At 51.0% G+C, this 20,119-nt stretch overlaps 1 protein-coding gene across 5 annotated transcripts; it reads left to right on the plus strand.

The window, feature by feature from the left end:
* The first annotated feature begins 355 nt into the window (after nucleotides 1-355).
* Nucleotides 356-19,767, plus strand: ARSD (arylsulfatase D). Of its 5 annotated transcripts, none has more exons than XM_077888591.1 (11): nucleotides 356-670; nucleotides 2,750-2,899; nucleotides 6,950-7,071; nucleotides 9,340-9,462; nucleotides 11,720-12,143; nucleotides 12,327-12,463; nucleotides 12,909-12,986; nucleotides 13,555-13,689; nucleotides 15,848-16,010; nucleotides 17,309-17,430; nucleotides 18,458-19,767. In XM_077888591.1, the coding sequence occupies exons 1-11, from the start codon at nucleotides 618-620 to the stop codon at nucleotides 18,820-18,822; spliced, it is 1,872 nt and encodes a 623-aa protein (XP_077744717.1). In that variant the 5' UTR covers nucleotides 356-617; the 3' UTR covers nucleotides 18,823-19,767. The 5 variants fall into 5 exon arrangements, with proteins under 5 accessions (XP_077744717.1, XP_077744718.1, XP_077744720.1 ...); XM_077888593.1 differs by lacking the exon at nucleotides 356-670 and adding an exon at nucleotides 3,567-3,646 and having other exon boundaries at nucleotides 2,776-2,899; XM_077888592.1 differs by lacking the exon at nucleotides 12,909-12,986.
* The last annotated feature ends 352 nt before the right edge of the window (nucleotides 19,768-20,119 follow it).

Genomic DNA, 20,119 nt, shown 5'->3' on the forward strand with positions numbered 1-20,119 from the left:
TCATCCTTTCCAAGCTCTGGAGGCTGGAAGCCGGGACCAAGGTGCGGGCAGCAGGGTGGGTTCCTGCCCAGAGGCCTCGCAGGAGTCGGGAGCTCACGAAGTCTGCCCATTCCAAGGCGCACAGGTCTTTTCTCCAAACACATCCTTCGCAGAGTTTTCAAGAAACAGCCTCCAGGGCACTTAGGGCAGCCCCCGCCCCGGCCCCTCCAACACACACACACTTTGGGAAAGCTGAATTCCCAAGCATTGTGTCCCCAACGCGCAGATGGGAGTTGGGCAGGGAAACGGAGAAGTCCGGGCGGGTCATGGGGGGCAGGTCATGGGGGGCAGGGCGGGGATGCGGGCACCAGGAAGGTCCCCGAGGGAGAGTCCCCGGGGAGGGTCCGACCCACGGCCCCAGGGCACGCGCGCTGCAGCGCTTGCTGCAAGGAAGGGGCTCGTCGGCCGAGATTCCCCACGGGCGCCTGCACCCTAGTGTCCCGGGGGTGCGCCAGGGCCCCGCGGAAACAGGTCTGCAGGATCGGTTCCCGGAAGCCCCGGGGCGGCAGGAGGTGCGGCGGCGTGGGCGGGACGGGCGCCGAGGGCCAAGGTCCTGCGCGCCCCGTGCGCTCGCGGCCATGGCTCCCGGGGCTCCCGGGGCTCCCGGGGGACGCAGCGCGCCCGCTGCCAGGTGCGCGGGGCCCGGGGAAGGGGGCGGGGTGCACACGCGGGAGCGCGGCCCCCGGGGCGGCAGGGCGGGCGGGGCGAGCCCCGGGAGTCGCCAAATCGCGGGGAGAGTCCGTGTCGCAGTCGCAGGGACGCGGGGCTGGAGAGCTGGCGCTGGAGGGTCGGGGGCACCGAGAGGGCACCCTCGGGCAGAGCGCGGCCGGGTCCCCACCGCCCCCACGCGCTCCCTTGGCCCCCAGTGTCCCCTCACCCCACGACCCTGCACGGCCCGGTCCCCACCGCCCGGGCCACGCTCCCTTGGCCCCAGTGTCCCCTCCCTCCACGACCTTGCCCCCCCTGGCGAGGCCGGGTCCCCACCGCCCCCACGCGCTCCCTTGGCCCCCAGTGTCCCCTCCGTCCACGACCATGCCCCCCCACTGTTTGTCGGGTCTCCACCGCCCGGACACGCTCCCTTGGCCCCCAGTGTCCCCTCCCTCCATGACCCTGTCTCCCCACTCTCTGTCCCCCACCCCCGGAGAGGCCGGGTCCCCACCCTCCTCCACCGCCCGGACACGCTCCCTTGGCCCCAGTGTCCCCTCCCTCCACGACCTTGCCCCCCCGGGCGAGGCCGGGTCCCCACCGCCCCCACGCGCTCCCTTGGCCCCCAATGTCCCCCCCCACTCTCTGCCCCCCACTCTCCGAGGCAGGTAGCTCCCCCCGCCGGTTCCCTCTGCACCCCCACCCCGCTCCCTCCCTCCCTCCCTCCGTGCGCGCCCCCGCCGGGTTCCGCTCCCCGCCCCCGCCCCTCCCCGACTCGGCGGCAAGTCCGGTCCCACCCCCAGGTCCCCGCCCCGCCGCGCGCCGCTTCCTTCCTCCTCGCGGCTCGCTCCCGCCGCGGCCCCGCCCGACCCCTGCCCTGGCGCGGCGCTGGCCTCGCACCGCCACCCTGGGGCCCGCGCAGCCCCCGCGACCCCCGGGCGGAGCGCAGCCGTGCCCCGTGCCCCGTGCCCCGTGCCCCCGCCCGCCGGCGCCCCCCACCCTCCCCGACGCGCCGGGCCCCCCTCCCGGCTTGCGGCCTCCCCCGAACGCTGCGCCCACGGCCTGTCCCGCCGCGGCCACCCCAGACCCCGGGCCCCAGTCTCCGGGCGCAACGGGGGGACCCCGCCGGGGACCGCGGGCACGCTCGAGCCGCCAGCTTGGAGCCAGGAACGGGGACCAGGGCGCCCCGGGCCCCCCCACATTCCTCCTTAGAAAGTGCGTGTCCGCCCTTGCGGCGACCTCTGGGCCGGCCTGCGTCCCGGGGGTCGCCCCGGGAGGGACGGGGACGCCTGGGCAGCCGGGAGGCAGGACGGCGCGACCCGGGGAGGCGACCCTACCCTTTAGCGAGGGCACCTCCCAGAAGGAGCGGGGTTACCAAGGGTCGGGAGGAGGGCACCAAGGGCTTCCTTCTGCGCAAGACACTTCACTGGGGCACACGGGCCCTGCGGGGAGTCCTGCGGGGGTCCTGGGGAGGGTCCTGCGGGGGGTCCTGCGGGGGTCCTGGGGAGAGTCCTAAGGTGGGTCCTGTGGGGGGTCCTGCGGTGGTCCTGGGGAGGGTCCTAAGGTGGGTCCTGTGGGGGGTCCTCCGGGGGTCCTGGGGAGGGTCCTAAGGAGGGTCCTGTGGGGGGTCCTTCGGTGGGTCCTGCAGTGGGTCTGGCCGGGGGGATCCTGGGGAGAGTCCTGTGGGGGGATCCTGCGGAGAGTTCCTTCGGTGGGTCCTACAGTGGGCCCGGCGGGGGGGTCCTGCAGGGGTCCTGCAGTGGGTCCTGCGTGGGGTCCTGATGTGAGCTACTGCGGGGAGTCTTGCGGGGAATCCTGTGGAGGGTCCTGCGTTGGATCCTGCAGACGGTCCTGCTGGGGTCCTCCCGGGGGGGGGGGGGGGTGTCAGTATGGGAGCAATCAGAGCAAAAGGAGGCAGAACGCACAGGAGAGGGCTCCCTCAGTAAATCCGAACCCAGCACCCAGCGGGCACCACCTGCCTTCCCAGCAAGCTGCCTCGAAAGGCCGACTTAACATTGCAAGTAAACCCGAGACCTTACTTTTGGCCGCTGGCTTGTCTCTGCAGGCACTCCTGGTGGCCTCTCCTCCTTCTGTGTTTGCTCCCGGGGACATGCCAGTTAAAAGCAGCAAATGCGTTCAAACCCAATATTCTACTGATAATGGCAGATGATCTTGGCATTGGGGATCTTGGTTGCTATGGGAACAGCACCCTCAGGTACAGTATGCTGGTGGTCCTGGGTGTGCCCTAGCATAGGGGGGTACACGGCGCTGAATGATGCGCTTAAAATCTGCAAGTAGTGGGAAACTCCTTAGTGCCTCAGAGTGAAGACCGAAGAAGTGATTTTTTGACAGGGAAGCAGGGTGCCAAACTGAAATTTTCAGAGAGGGCACTCCGGTGGGTGGTGTATTTGATTCATTCGGAGGGCTGCCCTAACACAGGGCCCCACATGGAGTAACTGTAGACAAGAGGAATTTATTCTGTCTCAGTCCTGGAAACCAGATGTCTGAGATAGAGGCCCAGTAGGGGAGACACGCTCCCCCAAGAGGCTCCAGGGACGGTCCCTCCCGTCTCTGCCGGTGGCTGGGGCCCCAGGCGCCCCCGGGCTGGTGACCAAGTCCCTCCAGTCTCGGCCTCCATCTCCTCACGGGGCTCCTCCTCTGCATCTGTGTCTCCTCGCCTGTCTCTTATGAGGACCCCTGTCATTGCCTGTAGGGCTCATCCTCATCCCGGATGAGCTCATCACTAAATCCTTACCTAATTACACCTGTAAAGACCCCATTTCCAATTAAGGCCCCCCCACCCTAGTGGATTAGGCCGGGCGGATCTGCTCTGGGGGCTGCTATTCACCCACTGCCGATGGGCGCTGATTGCATATTCACAGTATGCAGGCTCCTAGGCCATCCCTGCAGGCAAACAAGTGGCCGGTGATGTTTGCAGGCTGATGCAGCAAGAGGAGAAAAGGTAGGAAAGCACCTCATTCCATTTCTTTTAGGAAGACCACCACCCCAACGTCACACAACCTGCCTTGGAATAGCTGCCCACCTTGGGACTGGCCTGCAGAGGCCCACCCCACCCCCCTTTGGTCACAGCCCCTCTAACATCAGCAGAAATCTGGCCTGTGTGTCCAGGGACCTTCCTTCCCCACGCTGACCCTGCCCACTTACATCTGCCAGAACAGATCCCTCACCCAGTGGAAGTGGACAGTTCACTGGCTTCTGGCATTTTCAGAGATGTGCATCCATCACCACGATGCATTTTAGAATATTTTCACACCCCCAAAGAACGCCTTGCACTCTCTGAGCCATCATGCCCTGTTATGGACTGAAGGGTGTCCCCAGAATTCATATATGATGAATTCCTAACCCCTCAGGACCTTCTGTGGGCTGCTGGTTTGGGTTCAGCAAACATAAGCCATTAAGAAATCAAGAAACTGGGGCTGCATTCCCATTACCACCCCTAGGGGGGCAGCACCCATGATTTTTATGTCTAGTGTTTCTCCTTCCAGCTAAAATACTGGCAGTGCAAGGACGGTCTTTGGGGGCATCCTAAAGCCAGCAAAGATGTTCTCTTAATTTAACTCATTGGCTCGTTGATGAAGACATTGGGCCAACCAGCGACACGAGTTGCAGCATGCCACTTAGGGATGTGGGGCCGTGCCCCTCAACGATGCACCTGTAAGAAACGTGGCCATTGTACCCAAACCTATTACACTTCGCTGGTCTTCAAAATGTTGTCTACACTGCACGTCCACCCACCCCAACATGGGCAGGCCACACCCCCCTTTAAAAATCCTGCCAAAGTAAGCTATCAAGGCTGACAGGTGAAGACTTAACGTGTGTAAGGACCACCTGCCTGAGGGAAACTGTCTTTGGCTCCACGTCCCATAAGCCATCTTTCCCTTCGTCCTTCAGTGATTTGCTATGAAATCATTCTGACTTCTGTAGCACATCACATAAGCCGCTCTTCACTAGTAAATCCGTCCCCTCGAATTATTTCCAGCAACCACAGTATTCGCTGTGCGTGCCTAAATACCCTGTAAGACGGTTGTGCTCGAAATCAGAGCTCACACATCCTCGTTGTCAATCCCTCCGGTCGCTCGTGTGGGCCACACCAGCTCTGTTTCGTATCTTGCCTCGTAAGAAAGGGGCCTCGAGAGCCCACAAGGTGTGTAATGCACGTGTAGCTGCGGAGGTTTCAGAGGAATAGAAGTTCAGGACAAAAAAGGGAGCCCGGGAACTGGCTCTGTGGCCCTCTCAACCTGCTTCTGAATAGCTGTGCCATCAGTCACATGTCCAGCCTCAGTTTCCCTTCTTGATGTAAGGCCATTGGATGATCTCCATGTTTCTTTCTGGGCCCATAATGCAAAACACGGAAGTGACCCCTGATGCTCTAACAGCAAATCCACACCAGGCATGTGTTAACGATATAGCCAAGTCTGTAAATAACGTGGAAACTGCCCGTTTTATTACCATCATAGGAAGAAAAGATATCTCTTCTCCCGGGAAAGTCGCATTTATGCCCTGCCCCTCCATTCCTTTGCTGAGAGTCACTGGGCTATTCCTCAGCATATTAATATCATTCTCAGAACTCTTTCTGGGTTTTTTTTCCTCTGTTTTTTTTTTTTTTAAATATCTGATCCCACATGCCAGAGAGTTATTTTAAACAAAAAGAATGCATAAAAAATGAAAGGCAGTTGAGTGTAGTATTTCAGGATTATATTTGCCCATCAACTTCGTTAGGGAAACAGGGAGATGATGTACATTGACTGAGAAGCAGAGAATTTAAAATCACTAGCAGCATCTTTCCTGTTTTAAGGTGTGTTTTAACAAGTAGAGGAATGAGATTCTGCAGGAAAGATTTCAATGCTGAGGTTGAAACCTGTGATGTTTTTCATTCTGTTCCACAGCGTAGATAATCATGAAGACATCTGTAAGAGATAAATACTTGATAGAAGAGAGATAGATACTAGACAGATAAATGATTGACGGATGGTGAAATGAACTGATGGATGAATGGGTGAAGGATGGATGGATGGAAGTATTGATGGATTTCCATCAATATGGATGGATGATTGGAAAGATGGGTGGATGGATGGGTGAAGACATGGATGGGTAGAAGGTTGGATGAATGGATGGATGGATGAGGGTGGGTGGAAAGATTGATGGGTGGAAGGTTGGATGAGTGGACAAATGATGGATGAATGGAAAGATGGGTGGGTGAATGGATAGATGGATAGAAAGATGGATGGTTGGTTTAATGGATGGACGAAGGATGGATGGATGGATGCATTGGTGGATGAAGGATGGATGGAAAGATGGATGGATGGAAGGTTGGATGAATGGACAAATGATGGATGAATGGAAAGATGGGTGGGTGAATGGATACATGGGTAGAAAGATGGATGATTGGTTTAATGGATGGATGAAGGATGCATGGATGCATTGGTGGATGAAGGGTGGATGGAAAGATCGATGGATGGAAGGAAAGACGGATGGGTGGATGATGGATGGAAAGACTGATGAGTGAAAGGATGAATGAATGGAAAGATGAGTGGACGGATGGGTGAATGGATGGACGGATGGATAGATACATGATACATAGATCGGTAGGTAATAGATGGACGACCATTGGATATCAAACTAGAGATAGAACTTTTGTAAACTGAGACATAGGTCAGAACTAACATAATTATACTTCGCTGCTAGAATCCTATAAGCCCTTGCAATTCATATTCAGAGCTTAGTAAAAAAAAAAAAGTAAATTTTAATAGTTGGGTTATTGAAAACACCCAACATGAATACCGAAATGGGTGATTTTTAATAACAGCATTTATATTTCAGTTGCTCACAATTTTAAAAAGAGTCAAAGGGGACAAAAGCAGCCAGAGCAATCTTAACTGACAGCTGTTCTTTGAAAACAGAGGTGTGTGTGGCCAGGCCCCCGCAGCTGCCCGGGGGAGCAGGTGTCGAGTACTAGCATCAGCTGTGGCTTCTGGGCCGGCGAGGGGCCAGGAAGCCACAGCCGAGGGACTACGGAGAACAGCTTGCACACAACAGGGCGAGGGGCGCTGTGTCTTTAGGAACGGAGTCGTCAGGAAAGAAGCTGCAGGGGTCACAGAGTGGGTGGGTGGGTGGAACCCCCACAGGCAGCTACCTGTAAAACCCTAAGGAAATACTGGTGTGCTCCACGCCCTGCTTCTCGGTGCAGGGGTCCTGGTCAGCACATCCCCCGCCTGACAGGGATGTTTGTGTGTGGTTTGCTCAGGACACCCAATATCGACCGGCTTGCAGAGGAAGGCGTGAGGCTCACCCAGCACCTGGCGGCCGCCCCCCTCTGCACCCCCAGCAGATCTTCCTTCCTCACAGGGAGGCACTCCTTCAGATCAGGTCAGTGTGGTGGGGACGACCGAGACGGGGGCACGTCTGCGTCCACTCGTGTCTTGTCCGTGGTATTATTAGCGATGCTTGAGATGCAGGGAAAATGGTGCAGCTACCATCTGCGGTGCCATCACCCTGAAATTATGTAAAAAGAATACTGTGTTTTAGGTAAGTCACGCGATGATTGGGTTGATTGGGAATTCAGAGGCCGAAGCTGTCCAACGGTAGCTGGTTTGGGTTGACATCACGCTTATTAGTTTAAATATTTTAGTTTAGAGGAATATTTCCTTATATGGCCAAGGGGACTTCGAAGAGGCGATTAAGTGGAGGGTCTTGAGATGGGAACATTATTCTAGATTATCCAGGTGGCCCCGTGTCCTCACAAAGGTCCTTATGAGAGAGAAGCAGGAGTCAGAGGACAAGGAGGACGTTGGTGTGGTGCAGTTCAGGTATGGCTTGTCATTGTCTGCTGAAGCTGAATGCACGCAGGTGCCGTGACCCAGCAATGCCTAAGTACGTGCCCACCATGTACACATGTGCATGTTCTGCAGAAGATGGAATGGGAATGTTCACAGCACCACAGTCTGTAAGGTGCTGACATAGATATAGTTCATCAGTGGAAGACTGCGTTAATAAACTGGCGTATCCACGTATTGGAATATTGTTGTATTCTCTGAGCAGCCAAACGGAGTACCACAGATGGGGCAGCCTAAACAGACATGAATCTTCTCACCATCTTGGAGGCTGGGAGGCTGGGATCCAGGTGTGGGCAGGACTGGCTCCCTGTGAGGCCTCTCTCCTGGGCATGTAGACGCCGTGTTCTCCCCGTGTCCTCACGTGGTGGCCCCTCTGTGCATGTCTGCGTCCTCACCTCCTCTTCTTATAAGGACCCTGGTCCTATGGGATCAGAGCCCACCCCAGTGAGCTCATTTATACCTCTTTAAAGTATCTTCAAATACAGTTGCATTCTGAGGTGCTGGGGGTCAGGTCTCTATGCACAAGATGCTAGTAGCAGCCACTCTCCCCACCAACTTGTGACAACCAAAAATGCCTCCAGGCATTGCCAAGGATTCCCTGCGGGGCAGAATTACCTTTGGTTGGGAGCCACTGCCACAGATAGATCATGGAGAGACAATAGAGATAGGTAGGTAGGCAGATAGATAAATAGATAATAGATTGATAGGTGATATTAATAGATTGATAGCTGGGGAGATACATAGATAAATTATAGATACATGGATGGATGGATGGATGGATAATAGATGCATTGATAGATTAATATAGATGGATAGATGGATAGAAAGATGAATGGATGGGTGGGTAGATGGATAGATGGAGGGATGAATAGATTAGATAGATAGATAGATAGATAGATAGATAGATAGATAGATAGAGGAATCAATGGATGGATAGGTAGGTGGATGGATGGATAAATGGATGGATGGATGGATGGATGGATGGATGGATGGATGGATAGATAGGTAGATAGATAATAGATAGATAGATAGATAATAGATAGGTAGGTAGATAGATAATAGAATTGATGGATGGATGGATGGATGGATAGATATATATAGAATTGATGGATGGATAGATAGATATATAGATAATAGAATCAATGGATGGATGGATGGATAAATAGATAATAGAATCGATGGATGGATGGATAGATAGATAATAGAATTGATGGATGGATAGATAATAGAATTGATGGATGGATAGATAGATAGATAATAGAATCGATGGATGGATGGATTGATGGATGGATGGATGGATGGATGGATGGATAGATAATAGAATCAATGGATGGATAGATAGATAGATAGATAGATAGATAGATAGATAGATAGATAGATATAGAATCGATGGATAGATAGATAGATTAGATAGATAATAGAATCGATAGATGGATAGATAGGTAGATGGATGGATGGATCGATCGATCAATCGATCGATCGATAGATGAGAGGATGGATGGTTGGATGATGAAGAGAGAGAGAAAGATAGAGACGCAATCTCTCCTGCTAAGACAGGGTTTCTCAACCTCAGCAGTGCTGACATCTGGGCTGGATGATTCTCTGTGGTGTGGACATCCTGGGCACGCTAGGGTGTCCCCACCCACCACATGCCAGTAGCATCCCTCCCTCAACTGCGATCACCCAAACCAATCCCGAGCAGAGTGAAGAGTCCACTGGCGTGGGCCAGGCCCCTCCCCAGGTGAGAACCCGTGCTGTAGCCGTGGGAGAGTGAGTGCGTGCTCTCTGCTCTGCTCCACAGGCATGGAAGCCCATGATGGGTACCGCGCCCTCCAGTGGAACGGGGCATCGGGCGGACTCCCGGAGAACGAAACCACATTTGCGAGAATCCTGCAGCAGCAAGGTTATGCAACCGGCCTCATAGGTACTCCTATTGTTCAGGGAGCAGGACGGTCAACCATCAAAAGAACTTGTTTCCCTGCAGGGCCAAAAAGTCACGCGTCCGAACCTAAATCAGGGGCTGGCCCCGTGTGACCTCTCTTGGACCAGTCATACTGTTGGATCGTCTGTCATTCTGTAGGGAATGATGGGAATCCTCTGGAGAGCCGGTTCTCAGACATCATTAGTTCAAGGGCCAACCCTGTAAGACCACCTGTCTGAGAAGGGCACTCTGACACCTGCTAGGTTACTTCTTTGCAGATGGGCACTCCCCCGTCATGGGCCAGACGCTTGTGACCCTTTTCATTCCTTGCTCAGCCTGTGTGCTTAGAAGTCGTATCCCGTCTTACAGGAATCAGAGGCTGGATGACGACGGCGTCTTCCCTGACCCCCCGGTCAAGGGAGGCCTGGGTCAGATCCGTGTGCAAGGGGGTCCCATTCGAGTCTTCATCAGCTTTTCCACACTCAGAGTCCCCGTTGAGTTTAGAGGGGACCGTGACACCCCCACTTTGTCAGGACGAGGGAGGGGTAATCACCCTTCCCCCCTTTTAAAATTTCCTACTACTTTAGAAATAGAGATTATGTAGATTTACTACCCACAGTTCCAGAGGCTGAGGAGTCCAAGATCCCGGGGCTGACAGATTCCGTGTCTGGTGAGGACCCTCATCCTGCTTCACAGATGACCGTCTTCTCTCCATGTGTCACTCGTGAGAAGAAGGAGTGACCGTCTCTCTGGGGCGCTAATTCCATTCGTGGAGGCTCCAGCCTTAGGACTTGATCTCCTCCTCCCCCAAGGTCCTGCCTCCAAATACCATCAGCCTCAGGGTCAGGTCTCAACGTAGGAATTTTGGGGAAACATAGATACTCAAGACACAGCTTATCGCTTCTTCAGGGACATTTTCAAGGACTTTGTACGCATCTACTCTACTGCCTGTATTTCTCTTTTCAATCTTAAGACGTAGAGCAAAGCTTCTTAGTTACTAGAACTTTCCATTACCAGCTCACTGCCATTGGGTCAATGTCCTTCACCCCCACAACCACCCATGTATCTTCTACTCCATGGGTGGAATTGTTTTTAACACTAGATAAGTAGATTTATTTAGTGTTTACTGGAACTACGGACCAGGGTATCGGTTCCTTCTGTGAATCTTTATTCTTCTGGTCCACACACCTCATCTACATTTAGACAAGGCTGTTCTTCACGTCCCAAATGGTAGAAAGCGGACGAGAAGGAGACTCTCCTCTATACTTTTCTTCTCCACCCGTTTCAACCCATTCCGGCATTTTCGTTTCCTTAAATGTAAGCGGGGGTACAAAGGGATGTCCTTGGGCTTGGAACTAGAACCAATGCTCTGTAATGGGAGGGAAGAACAGGGTGGAGACCTGGTTTAACCTCTGCACTTGGAAATTATGGCAAATAGTATGTTGAACCCTTTTCTGTCCTATTTTGTAGCTAGATTTAAGCTGGCTGAGTGTCTGGAGCACATAAAATAGGAAGAACCCAATTCTTGTATATCCTGCTAGAATTAGACATATGGGTCTCCTCATGTTCCATCTCAGTGATTTTATAAGTTACTGCCTTTGGAAAAAAGTCTATTACAAGCATTTGTTGCTCACTAGTTAGTGGAGTGAGCCAGTCCTTCTATTCTGTTGTAAGATTATTCTAGAGCCAACCCCTTTATTGAGTGGTTGTCTTTTAAGTAAGAAATATCAGTAAATGATATTTTCTGAGTTATTTAATAGCAGGATAGTCTAAGCTTGCAAACTTATAATTCCTAACAGTCCAGAAAATCTTAAACTTTCAATCTCTTGATAACGATCATGACTCCATACCTTCGTTTAGTAGTGCCATGCGCTTTATATCAAACAAATTCATTTTATTCCTTTCTATTTTGAATTTCTATTATGTCCCTTTTTTTAATGATTTTATTTATTTATTCATGAGAGACCCAGAGAGAGAGGCAGAGACACAGACAGAGGGAGACGCAGGCTTCCTGCAGGGAGCCCGACGCGGGACTCGATCCCGGGACCCCGGGGTCACGACCTGAGCCAAAGGCAGATGCTCAACTGCTGAGCCACCCAGGAGTCCCTATTATGTTCCTTTCCTATTTCAGATTTTGCTGTTTGCATAGCATCCTTTTGATTGGAGCACGGCAGTTACTGAGAAGGTGATCGGTAGCACGCAGAATTCCTTCAAGAGTACTTTCAATGTGTGTTCTTTACCCCTCTGCTCTTATTTTCAGGAAAATGGCACCAGGGTGTAAACTGTGAATCCCGAACCGACCACTGCCACCACCCATTGAACCATGGATTTGACTATTTTTATGGCATGCCTTTCACGCTGGTGAATGACTGTCACCCAGACAGGCCCCCGGAAGTAGATGCCACCACCAGAGCAAAGCTGTGGCTTTCCACCCAGATGGCGGCCCTGGCGGTACTGACCATTGCTGTTGGCAAGGTTTGCGGGTTAATCTCCGTGTCCTGGAAGGTAGTTCTGGGTGCGGCCAGCCTCGTCTTCCTCTTCTTTGTCTCCTGGTACGCCAGCTTTGGGTTCGTGCGCCGTTGGAACTGTATCTTGATGAGAAACCATGACGTCACAGAGCAGCCCATGGATTTGGAAAGAACGACGAGTCACATGCTACGGGAGGCCGTTTCGTATATCGAAAGGTAATAAAACCCTCCCATTTTTAAAGAGGAGGTGAGTTCTCAGAGCACCTGAGTGGGTCTCTTTGCCATCTTTGGGATTTCTTAAACCATCCCCAATGGTGAGATGGGTTTCAAGGACTCAGATGGATCAAATAGTGTTGAAACAGGTGCCATTGTATCTGAAGGATGTTTTTCTTCTTTCAGAAATAAGCACCAACCATTTCTTCTCTTCTTGTCCTTGCTGCATGTACACATTCCCCTGGTAACCACAAAACAGTTTCTCGGGAAAAGCCAGCACGGCTTATATGGCGACAACGTGGAAGAGATGGATTGGCTTGTAGGTAAGTCAAGGTGCGGCCGTCCCTCATTCACCCTTGGCCTCACCACACAACTTTGGTAACAGATGGGTCTCCCGACTATGAACTGGGTTGCAATAAAGAATAAGAAAAGGCAAAGGATAGGGGGAGACTTCCCCATATCATTCACATGCTCCTTCAGCACTTCCGGTTCCTCAATCTATTCCTGCACCAAATCATCCTTCCACAGAATGCATTATTTAAAGCTGTCATGTGACATTACAGAAAGGGAACCAAGAACACTGTTGTTCAGGGCAACGGACCAACATTGCTGGTCCCCCCAATGACCTTGAGAAAGCCTGGAGAGATCCAGTGAGTGACCTTGTAGATTCTGTTTGCTTTCACAAAGAAGTATAGTTGATACACAAGGTTACCACATTTCAAGTGTATATAGATTCTTAAAAGAACGTAGACATCTAAATTCTTGCAGGACCTGATGACTTGTCCTGGGAGAAGCATGATGATTATAGTAGACCAGTAAAGAGGCAAACAACCTCAAAACATGAGGGTGGGTTACATAATGCTTTAAAAACATGCATTTCCACTGTGCACCTGCCCACGTGGTTTGAAATCTCTACTTTCAGTGCTTTAGATGTGCATTTGGTCTCCGTAGAGAAAGCAAGGGCTGGGCTTATAGATGGCTCTGCTCTCCTGAGCCTTGGCCCGCATGTGCCAACACCACTAACTGATGCTCATGGCTCTGGCTTCCTCCTATCTCAATAGGGGTCTCCCATGAAATCCTTTCTCAGCACGTTCCCACCCCCATGCACTCTTTACAGACACACATATTCATCCCAGCAGTGCATGTTCAGAGCACGCCATCCTTGGCATACTGCCTCTAGGCGTTTATTCTGTTTTCCATATTTGTGATACCTTTGTAAACAAGATTCTGAATCTTGTGGTATCAGAAAAATCAAGATAGGGGCTCACACTTTGTGATCACATTCATAATGATGGTGTCTTGGCGACTGCCGAGTCCCCTTATGAGACTTTCTAGCAAGAAAGGACAAATTGGGGTTGCATTCGCTGATGCTATTTCACTGGCTCTGTCGTGAAATGTTCCAATTCTCTCAAAGGTGAAGTCCTTAATGCCATTGAAGAAAACGGTTTGAAAAACACGACATTCACCTATTTTACCTCTGATCATGGAGGACATTTGGAGGCAAGAGACGAACGTGGCCAGCTGGGGGGATGGAATGGAATATTCAGAGGTGAGACCAATGGATATCAGGGGTTAAAAGGCAGATAAAGGACCCACCAAATGACTCCCAGAAATACAGGTTGGAAAACAACCAGAAGGGGGAAAAGTGTGCATTTTCAAAGGTGGATTTCTTGAGCAGCTGCCATACACCAAATTCTATCCAGATGTTAAGAGAGAGAAAATAAGACATACGCCCTTCCCTTCAAGGGTTTACATTGTAGTGGAAGAGAGAGATATACAAATAAATAAGATAAAATTAAAATAAATGCCACCCTAAATCAAAGGTAAGGCAGTAACCATAAGCTTAGTTACATATGTCCCTGTATTCCACTATGTCATGTGAGATTTGGGGCATTATACCTTTGTTTTTCCATTTTTAAAAATATTTTATTCATTTATTTGAGAGAGAGATAGAGATAGAGATAGCATGAGCAGGGGGCGAGAGGGAGAAGCAGGCTCTCTGCTGAGCTGGGAGCCTGACACAGGGCTTGGTCCCAGGACCCCGAGATCATGACCTGAGCCCAAGGTAGATGCCTAGCCAGCTGAGCCACCCAGGCGCCCCTATATTGCCATTAAAAAAAATCTGATACAGTCACTCTGCATGATTCGTGGATTCCATATTTACGAATTCACCTACTTGCTAAAATTTATCTGTAACCCCAAAATCAGTACTTGCAATGTCTTTGCGCTCATGTGAACAGCAGTGAAAACATTCATTGCCCGACACACACGTTCTCAGCTAAGGTCAGATGAGGCGACCCTGTTGCCTACATTTCATCTCTCAGACTATACACACGTGTCCTTTTTGTGGTGTCTTTAGTGGCCATGTTTTTGTGATTTTGTTTGGGTTTTGTTGATGACTCTGCTGCTTCAAGTGGCTCCAACTGTACTGCCAAAGGGCTGTGCTCTGTTCCCAAGGGCAAGAAGCTTGCCATGGGCCGTATGGAGAAAATAAGTACGTTAGATTAGCTTCATCCAGACTCGAGTTCCCGCACTGTTGGCCGTGAGGTCAATGCAAACGAATTGCAGTATCTACTCAAGAAGGGGTCTTTAAACCAAAACATATGAAAATAGACCAATTGGCTATTGCAAATACAGGGACCAGAGTCTCCCTGGTACTGAGCCCTGGATTAAATCTGGAAGTCGGGGTTCAGTATTTGCTAACTGGGTGTTTGTGGTGACTTTGTAGAACATCACTCTGGGGAGTAATGAGGGTCGACTGTATATGTTCCTACGACTTGGAAGTGGATGTTTTCTCCCGTCTTCCGTGTACATCCTGAAGCTGTAATAGGTTCATGATTCTCATCATTTCCAGTAGTATATTCTAGAAACCGCCGACACCTTGACTTCCGACTGTGAGACCCAGAGCAGAGTAGCCGCAAAGCCACATCCGACTCCCAACGTACAGAACCGAGACCTAATACACAGGAGTGAAGCTGCTGGTTTACAGTAACTTATTATGCAACAGCAGCAGCGCAAAACGAAAGCAGGCGAGGCGAGTGCAGTTATTACAGTTTCCAAACTGCAACAAAGCTGCATTTATTTAGCAAGACTCCGAACACATGTACCCTTCTTGTTTACAAGTCTCCTTTTGTAACATAGGATGGCTTTAACTCCCATACCCAGAGTTCCTAGGGAGTGTAAGCATGTTGTCTAATGCTCAGTACCTATACGCCTTTCCCCAAGAGCCAATCTGGGCCCAAACCCATTGCCAGGGGTCCCAGAAATGAAAAATAACCAGGAAAAGCAGTAAAGGAACAGGTGGGTGGTATGGCAAGCAGGTGGGAGAGGAAGAGAAGCAGGAGGGTCCCAGACCCAATTTCTAGTCCTTCCAGAAAGAAAAAGGATAGAGGAAGGATCATGCACACTGTGAAATCCCAATGCATTACACCTCTGAAGCCACGCATCGCACGCCCCGTGTGTTCCAATGGTCATAAAGACTCATCGAATGTCAAGAGGAGAGCATATGGACTCCACCTGCCAGTGGGGGTATGGCGAGGTTCTGGAATTATTGCAGCAAACATTTTGGGAGGTGCAGGTTGCTAAAGTGTGCATTTGTGAGCAGGGGTGCCCAGGTCCATAGACAGAGACAGACAGGTGTATCCAGGTGTGTGTGTGTGGATGGGACCATCTCCTGGAGAATTCTAATGGCACTTACTTACTTACAGGTGGCAAAGGGATGGGGGGCTGGGAAGGCGGCATCCGCGTCCCGGGGATCTTCCGGTGGCCTGGGGTGCTGCCAGCTGGCCGAGTGATCCACGAGCCCACCAGCCTGATGGATGTCTTCCCCACCGTGGTCCAGCTGGGGGGCGGCGAGGTGCCCCAGGACAGGTACACATGCAGTGAGACCCCTTCGTGCCCCAATTCCTGACAGCTATCCTTTACTATTTCACATGTAATGAGAAAACCTACCACGAGATTAAAGTTCTCACATCCTCGCATGGAGGGGACAGCCTAATGCAAAATAATCACACTCGGCAAAGAGTGATGATATAAAATATTGGGTCCTTCTCGTTTTGCTGTTTTGGTAAAATTTTATAACTCCGCACAGCAATGGGGGGATTGAAAGCATTAGATGTCGATCCGTTGAAACTCATCTCCCTATGATTTCCTGAAATGGACTTTTGCCCATATTTTAGTGAGGCTCTCACAGCATGTTTTAAAAAATGATTTATTACCTCAATATTAGCACATGACCAAAGTCTCTTGCTAACACAAGATAAAAACAAAGCAGTAAATATTTTGATCATGATTGGATTTTACTCCATTTAGAGGGGCAAATAAATACTCCCGTATGAGAGAGATGGAACAAGTGCAGGTACATGTCTGTGCTTATAAAATAAGACATTTATCTTAAGGGATTGGCTCATGCAATTGTGGAGGCTGGCAAACTGAAATCCTTACGTCAGGCCATCAGGCTGCAAACTCAGGTAGGATTGCTGTGTTGCAATCTTGAGGCAAAATCCCATCTTCCCTGGAAAACCCGTCTTTGCTCTTGGTGGCTGTCAACGGATTTGGTGAGGCCCACCCTCATTATGAATGGGCTCTGTTTTGCACAGAGCCCACTGACTGTGGATGTCAACCATTTCTGAAAAAACAAGTGCCCTCACAGCAACCCTTAGACTGGTGTTTTACCAAATCACTGAAGACTGTAACCCAGCCACGTAGACACAGAAAACAGAACTGTCATCATTAGGGTATAATTCAAATAAAGGTGCTTTACAACCGTAAGGAAAAACACTATGTTTGCACATTAAATTCAGATCAAGGATTTTTTTTAAATATCAGTTGTTGTAAGGAAGACTCTCCAGGTCATGTGGCCATCACTGGCTGTCTTCATCCGCTTCCTGCGGACCGGATGGCATCTTTTGGAATCTGTTATGTCTTAAAATGTTGCCTGTAGTGCTGTGTAACAAATGACCCCACAACTTAGTGACTTTGTGTCTAAAAACAATGACATGCATCTTGCTCAGCAGCTTGCAATCTGCATAGTATCAGAGAGACAGCTCATCTGTGCTGTTGTTGCTCTTAGTTGGGGGGCCCTTACAAGGTTAGAGTTTCATTTCCAGGTGCAACACAGACTGAATGGTCTTGGTCTGATCCCTTCCTATGTCTGTTCATGGAATCAGGGTGATTGATGGCCGTAGCCTGGTGCCCTTGCTTCGAGGGGCTGCTGAGCACTCAGCACATGAGTTCCTGTTTCATTACTGTGGAAAGTATCTCCACGCGGCACGCTGGCACGAGAAGGACAGTAAGTACATACCTTCCCCCCGGTGCAAGGGGTGGCTTGCATGAGTCAGGGTTCCCCCAAGAAACAGAACCCACCGTGTGTGGGATGGATGGATAGATGGAGGGAAGGGAGGGATGAGGGGTGGATGGATGGATGGATAGATAGAGATGCATTGAGGAAAAATGGAGAGATGGATGAATGGGTTGGACAGATGAATGAACAGAGAGAGACAGATGGACAGATGGATAGATGGGTGGGTGGACGGATGGATAGATGGATGGATGGGTGGAGACATACATGGGTGGACAGGTAGATGGATGTATGGATGCATGAATAGATGCATGGTCAGATAGAGATGGATAGACGGATAGATGGATGGGTGGATAGATGGATGGGCAGGTGTATGGACAGATGGACAAATGGATAGATGGATGGGTGGATGGATGGATGAGTGGAGAGATGGATGGATGAGTGGAGAGATGGGTGGATGGATAGATAAATGGATGGGTGGATGATGGATGGATGGATGGATGGGCTGTTTCAGAGATGAGTGGATGGATGCATGGATGGACAAATGAACAGATGGACAGACAGATGAATGGACAGATGCATGCTTGGGTGGATGGTAGATGGTGGACTGGTAATAGGATAAATTAACACGTAATGAGATAGATGACAAGTAGATAATAGATGGATGAATGACAGAGATAGAAGATAAGGAGATGTAGACAAATGGATGGATAGAAACACACACAGAGATTTGAAAGACATGTCTCATGTGGCTGTAGGGACTGGCAAGTCTGAAATGTTCAGGGCCAGCCCACAGTCTGGCCGGCGTGGATGCTGCCACCTGGATTCTAAAGCCTAGAAACTCAGGCATGATTTCTAGATCGTACTCCGCAGTCATTCTTTCCTCTTTAGGGACCTTCAGTCTCCTTTGTCTCACACGTTCAATTGATTGGGTGAGACCCATCAGTATGGAGGGCAGTCTACCAATATAAATGATCATCTCATTGGGTGCCCTGACCACGTCTCCATTTGCCTTTAGGTGGAAGACTCTGGAAGGTCCACTACATGACGCCACGATTCCACCCCAAGGGTGCAGGGGCCTGCTACGGCCGGGGTGTGTGCCCCTGCTCGGGGGACGGTGTGACCCAGCACAGCCCGCCCCTGCTCTTCGAGCTCTCCAGGGACCCTTCCGAGGCGCGGCCCCTGTCCCCTGGCTCTGAACCTCTGTACAACATGGTAGTAGCACGGGTGGGTGAGGCTGTGGAGCAGCACAGAAAGACCCTGAGCCCTGTGCCCACCCAGTTTTCCCTGAGCAACATCATCTGGAAGCCATGGCTGCAGCCGTGCTGTGGGACCTTCCCCTTCTGCGCGTGTGGGCAGGATGAAGATCACAGTGAGACATGACCTCACACTTGGCAGGATGCCCGTCATCAGACAGACAGACGGGGTGAAACGAGTTGGCGGGAGTGTGGCAAACAGTGGAACCCTCATGCCCTGTGGGTGGGCATGCGAACTGGAGCAGCCACTCTGGAAACAGTATGGAGGCTCCTCAAAAAATTCAAAATAGAGCTTCCTATGACCCAGTGATTCCACTGCTGGGTATTTACCCCAAAGGAAATGGTAATAGGATCTCAAACAAATCTGCACCCCCATGTGCACAGCAGCATGATTCATGGCAGCCAAGACCTGGAAGGAACCCAACTTCTCATCGATGGATGGATGGATGGATCAATGGATGGATGGATGGATGGATCGATGGATGGATGGATAAAGAACAGGTGGTCCATCCACACGATGCAACATGACTCAGCCACGAGAAGGAAGGAGATCCTGCCATTTATGGATGACGTGGGGTGGACCTCAAGGACATTGTGCAAAGTGCAATAAGTCAGACACACCTAGGGAAAAAAAAGCATGAGCTCACCGATACATGCAATCTTAAAAATAAAAAGAAATTCGAACTTGTAGAAAGAGAGGGTACAATAGTGATGGCTGCTAGGAGTTTGGGGGGAGATGGCTAGAGGATGCTCAGAGGACACGAACTTTCAGTTATGAGAGGATCACATCCTGGAGATCCTGGGCCAGCACGGTGGGGGGGGAGGGGCTAGTTTCTGATCCTGTATCCTGTCCTTGAAATCTGCTGAGAGACTAGCTGTGCGGTGTCGTCGCCGTGCATACCCTACGTGATCATTAGCGAAGGTGATGGGTGCGTTAATTCACTTCACCGGGGTGGTCATTTCACGCGGTGTACGGGTATCGCATCATCGTGCTGTACACCATAAATACATACAGTTTTGCCAGTTCTGCCCCCGTGAATCTGCGAAATAAATATTGAATGTTTAAATTAAATACTTAAAAGGGAGAAGCACATCTCGCCCACAAACCAGGACGATGGAAGGGGACACACACCATAAGGTCTAGCTTGGGTTTCCCTGTCTTGAGTACCGTGTCCTGGGCACAGAGTGGGCAGTGGACACCCAGTAATGCCCCCAGTCCTGCTCCTCTCCTAAAGCTCGGGAGTGATCATGATGCCAGGATCCAATTTTTGTACACATTGATTTTAAAGCATCCATCCTTGGGGTTTCGCTGTGTCTGCGGACAGCCTTACACAAGGGGAGGCTGATGTTTCCGAGCCTCGTCTTTCTGGCTAACAGAGAAACCAGCTCCGTGTCTGGTGTTGAGGATTGGATGATCTCCTAAG

The sequence above is a fragment of the Canis aureus genome, chromosome X (genome assembly GCF_053574225.1).
Source record: "Canis aureus isolate CA01 chromosome X, VMU_Caureus_v.1.0, whole genome shotgun sequence".
Classification (NCBI taxonomy): Eukaryota; Metazoa; Chordata; class Mammalia; order Carnivora; family Canidae; genus Canis; species Canis aureus.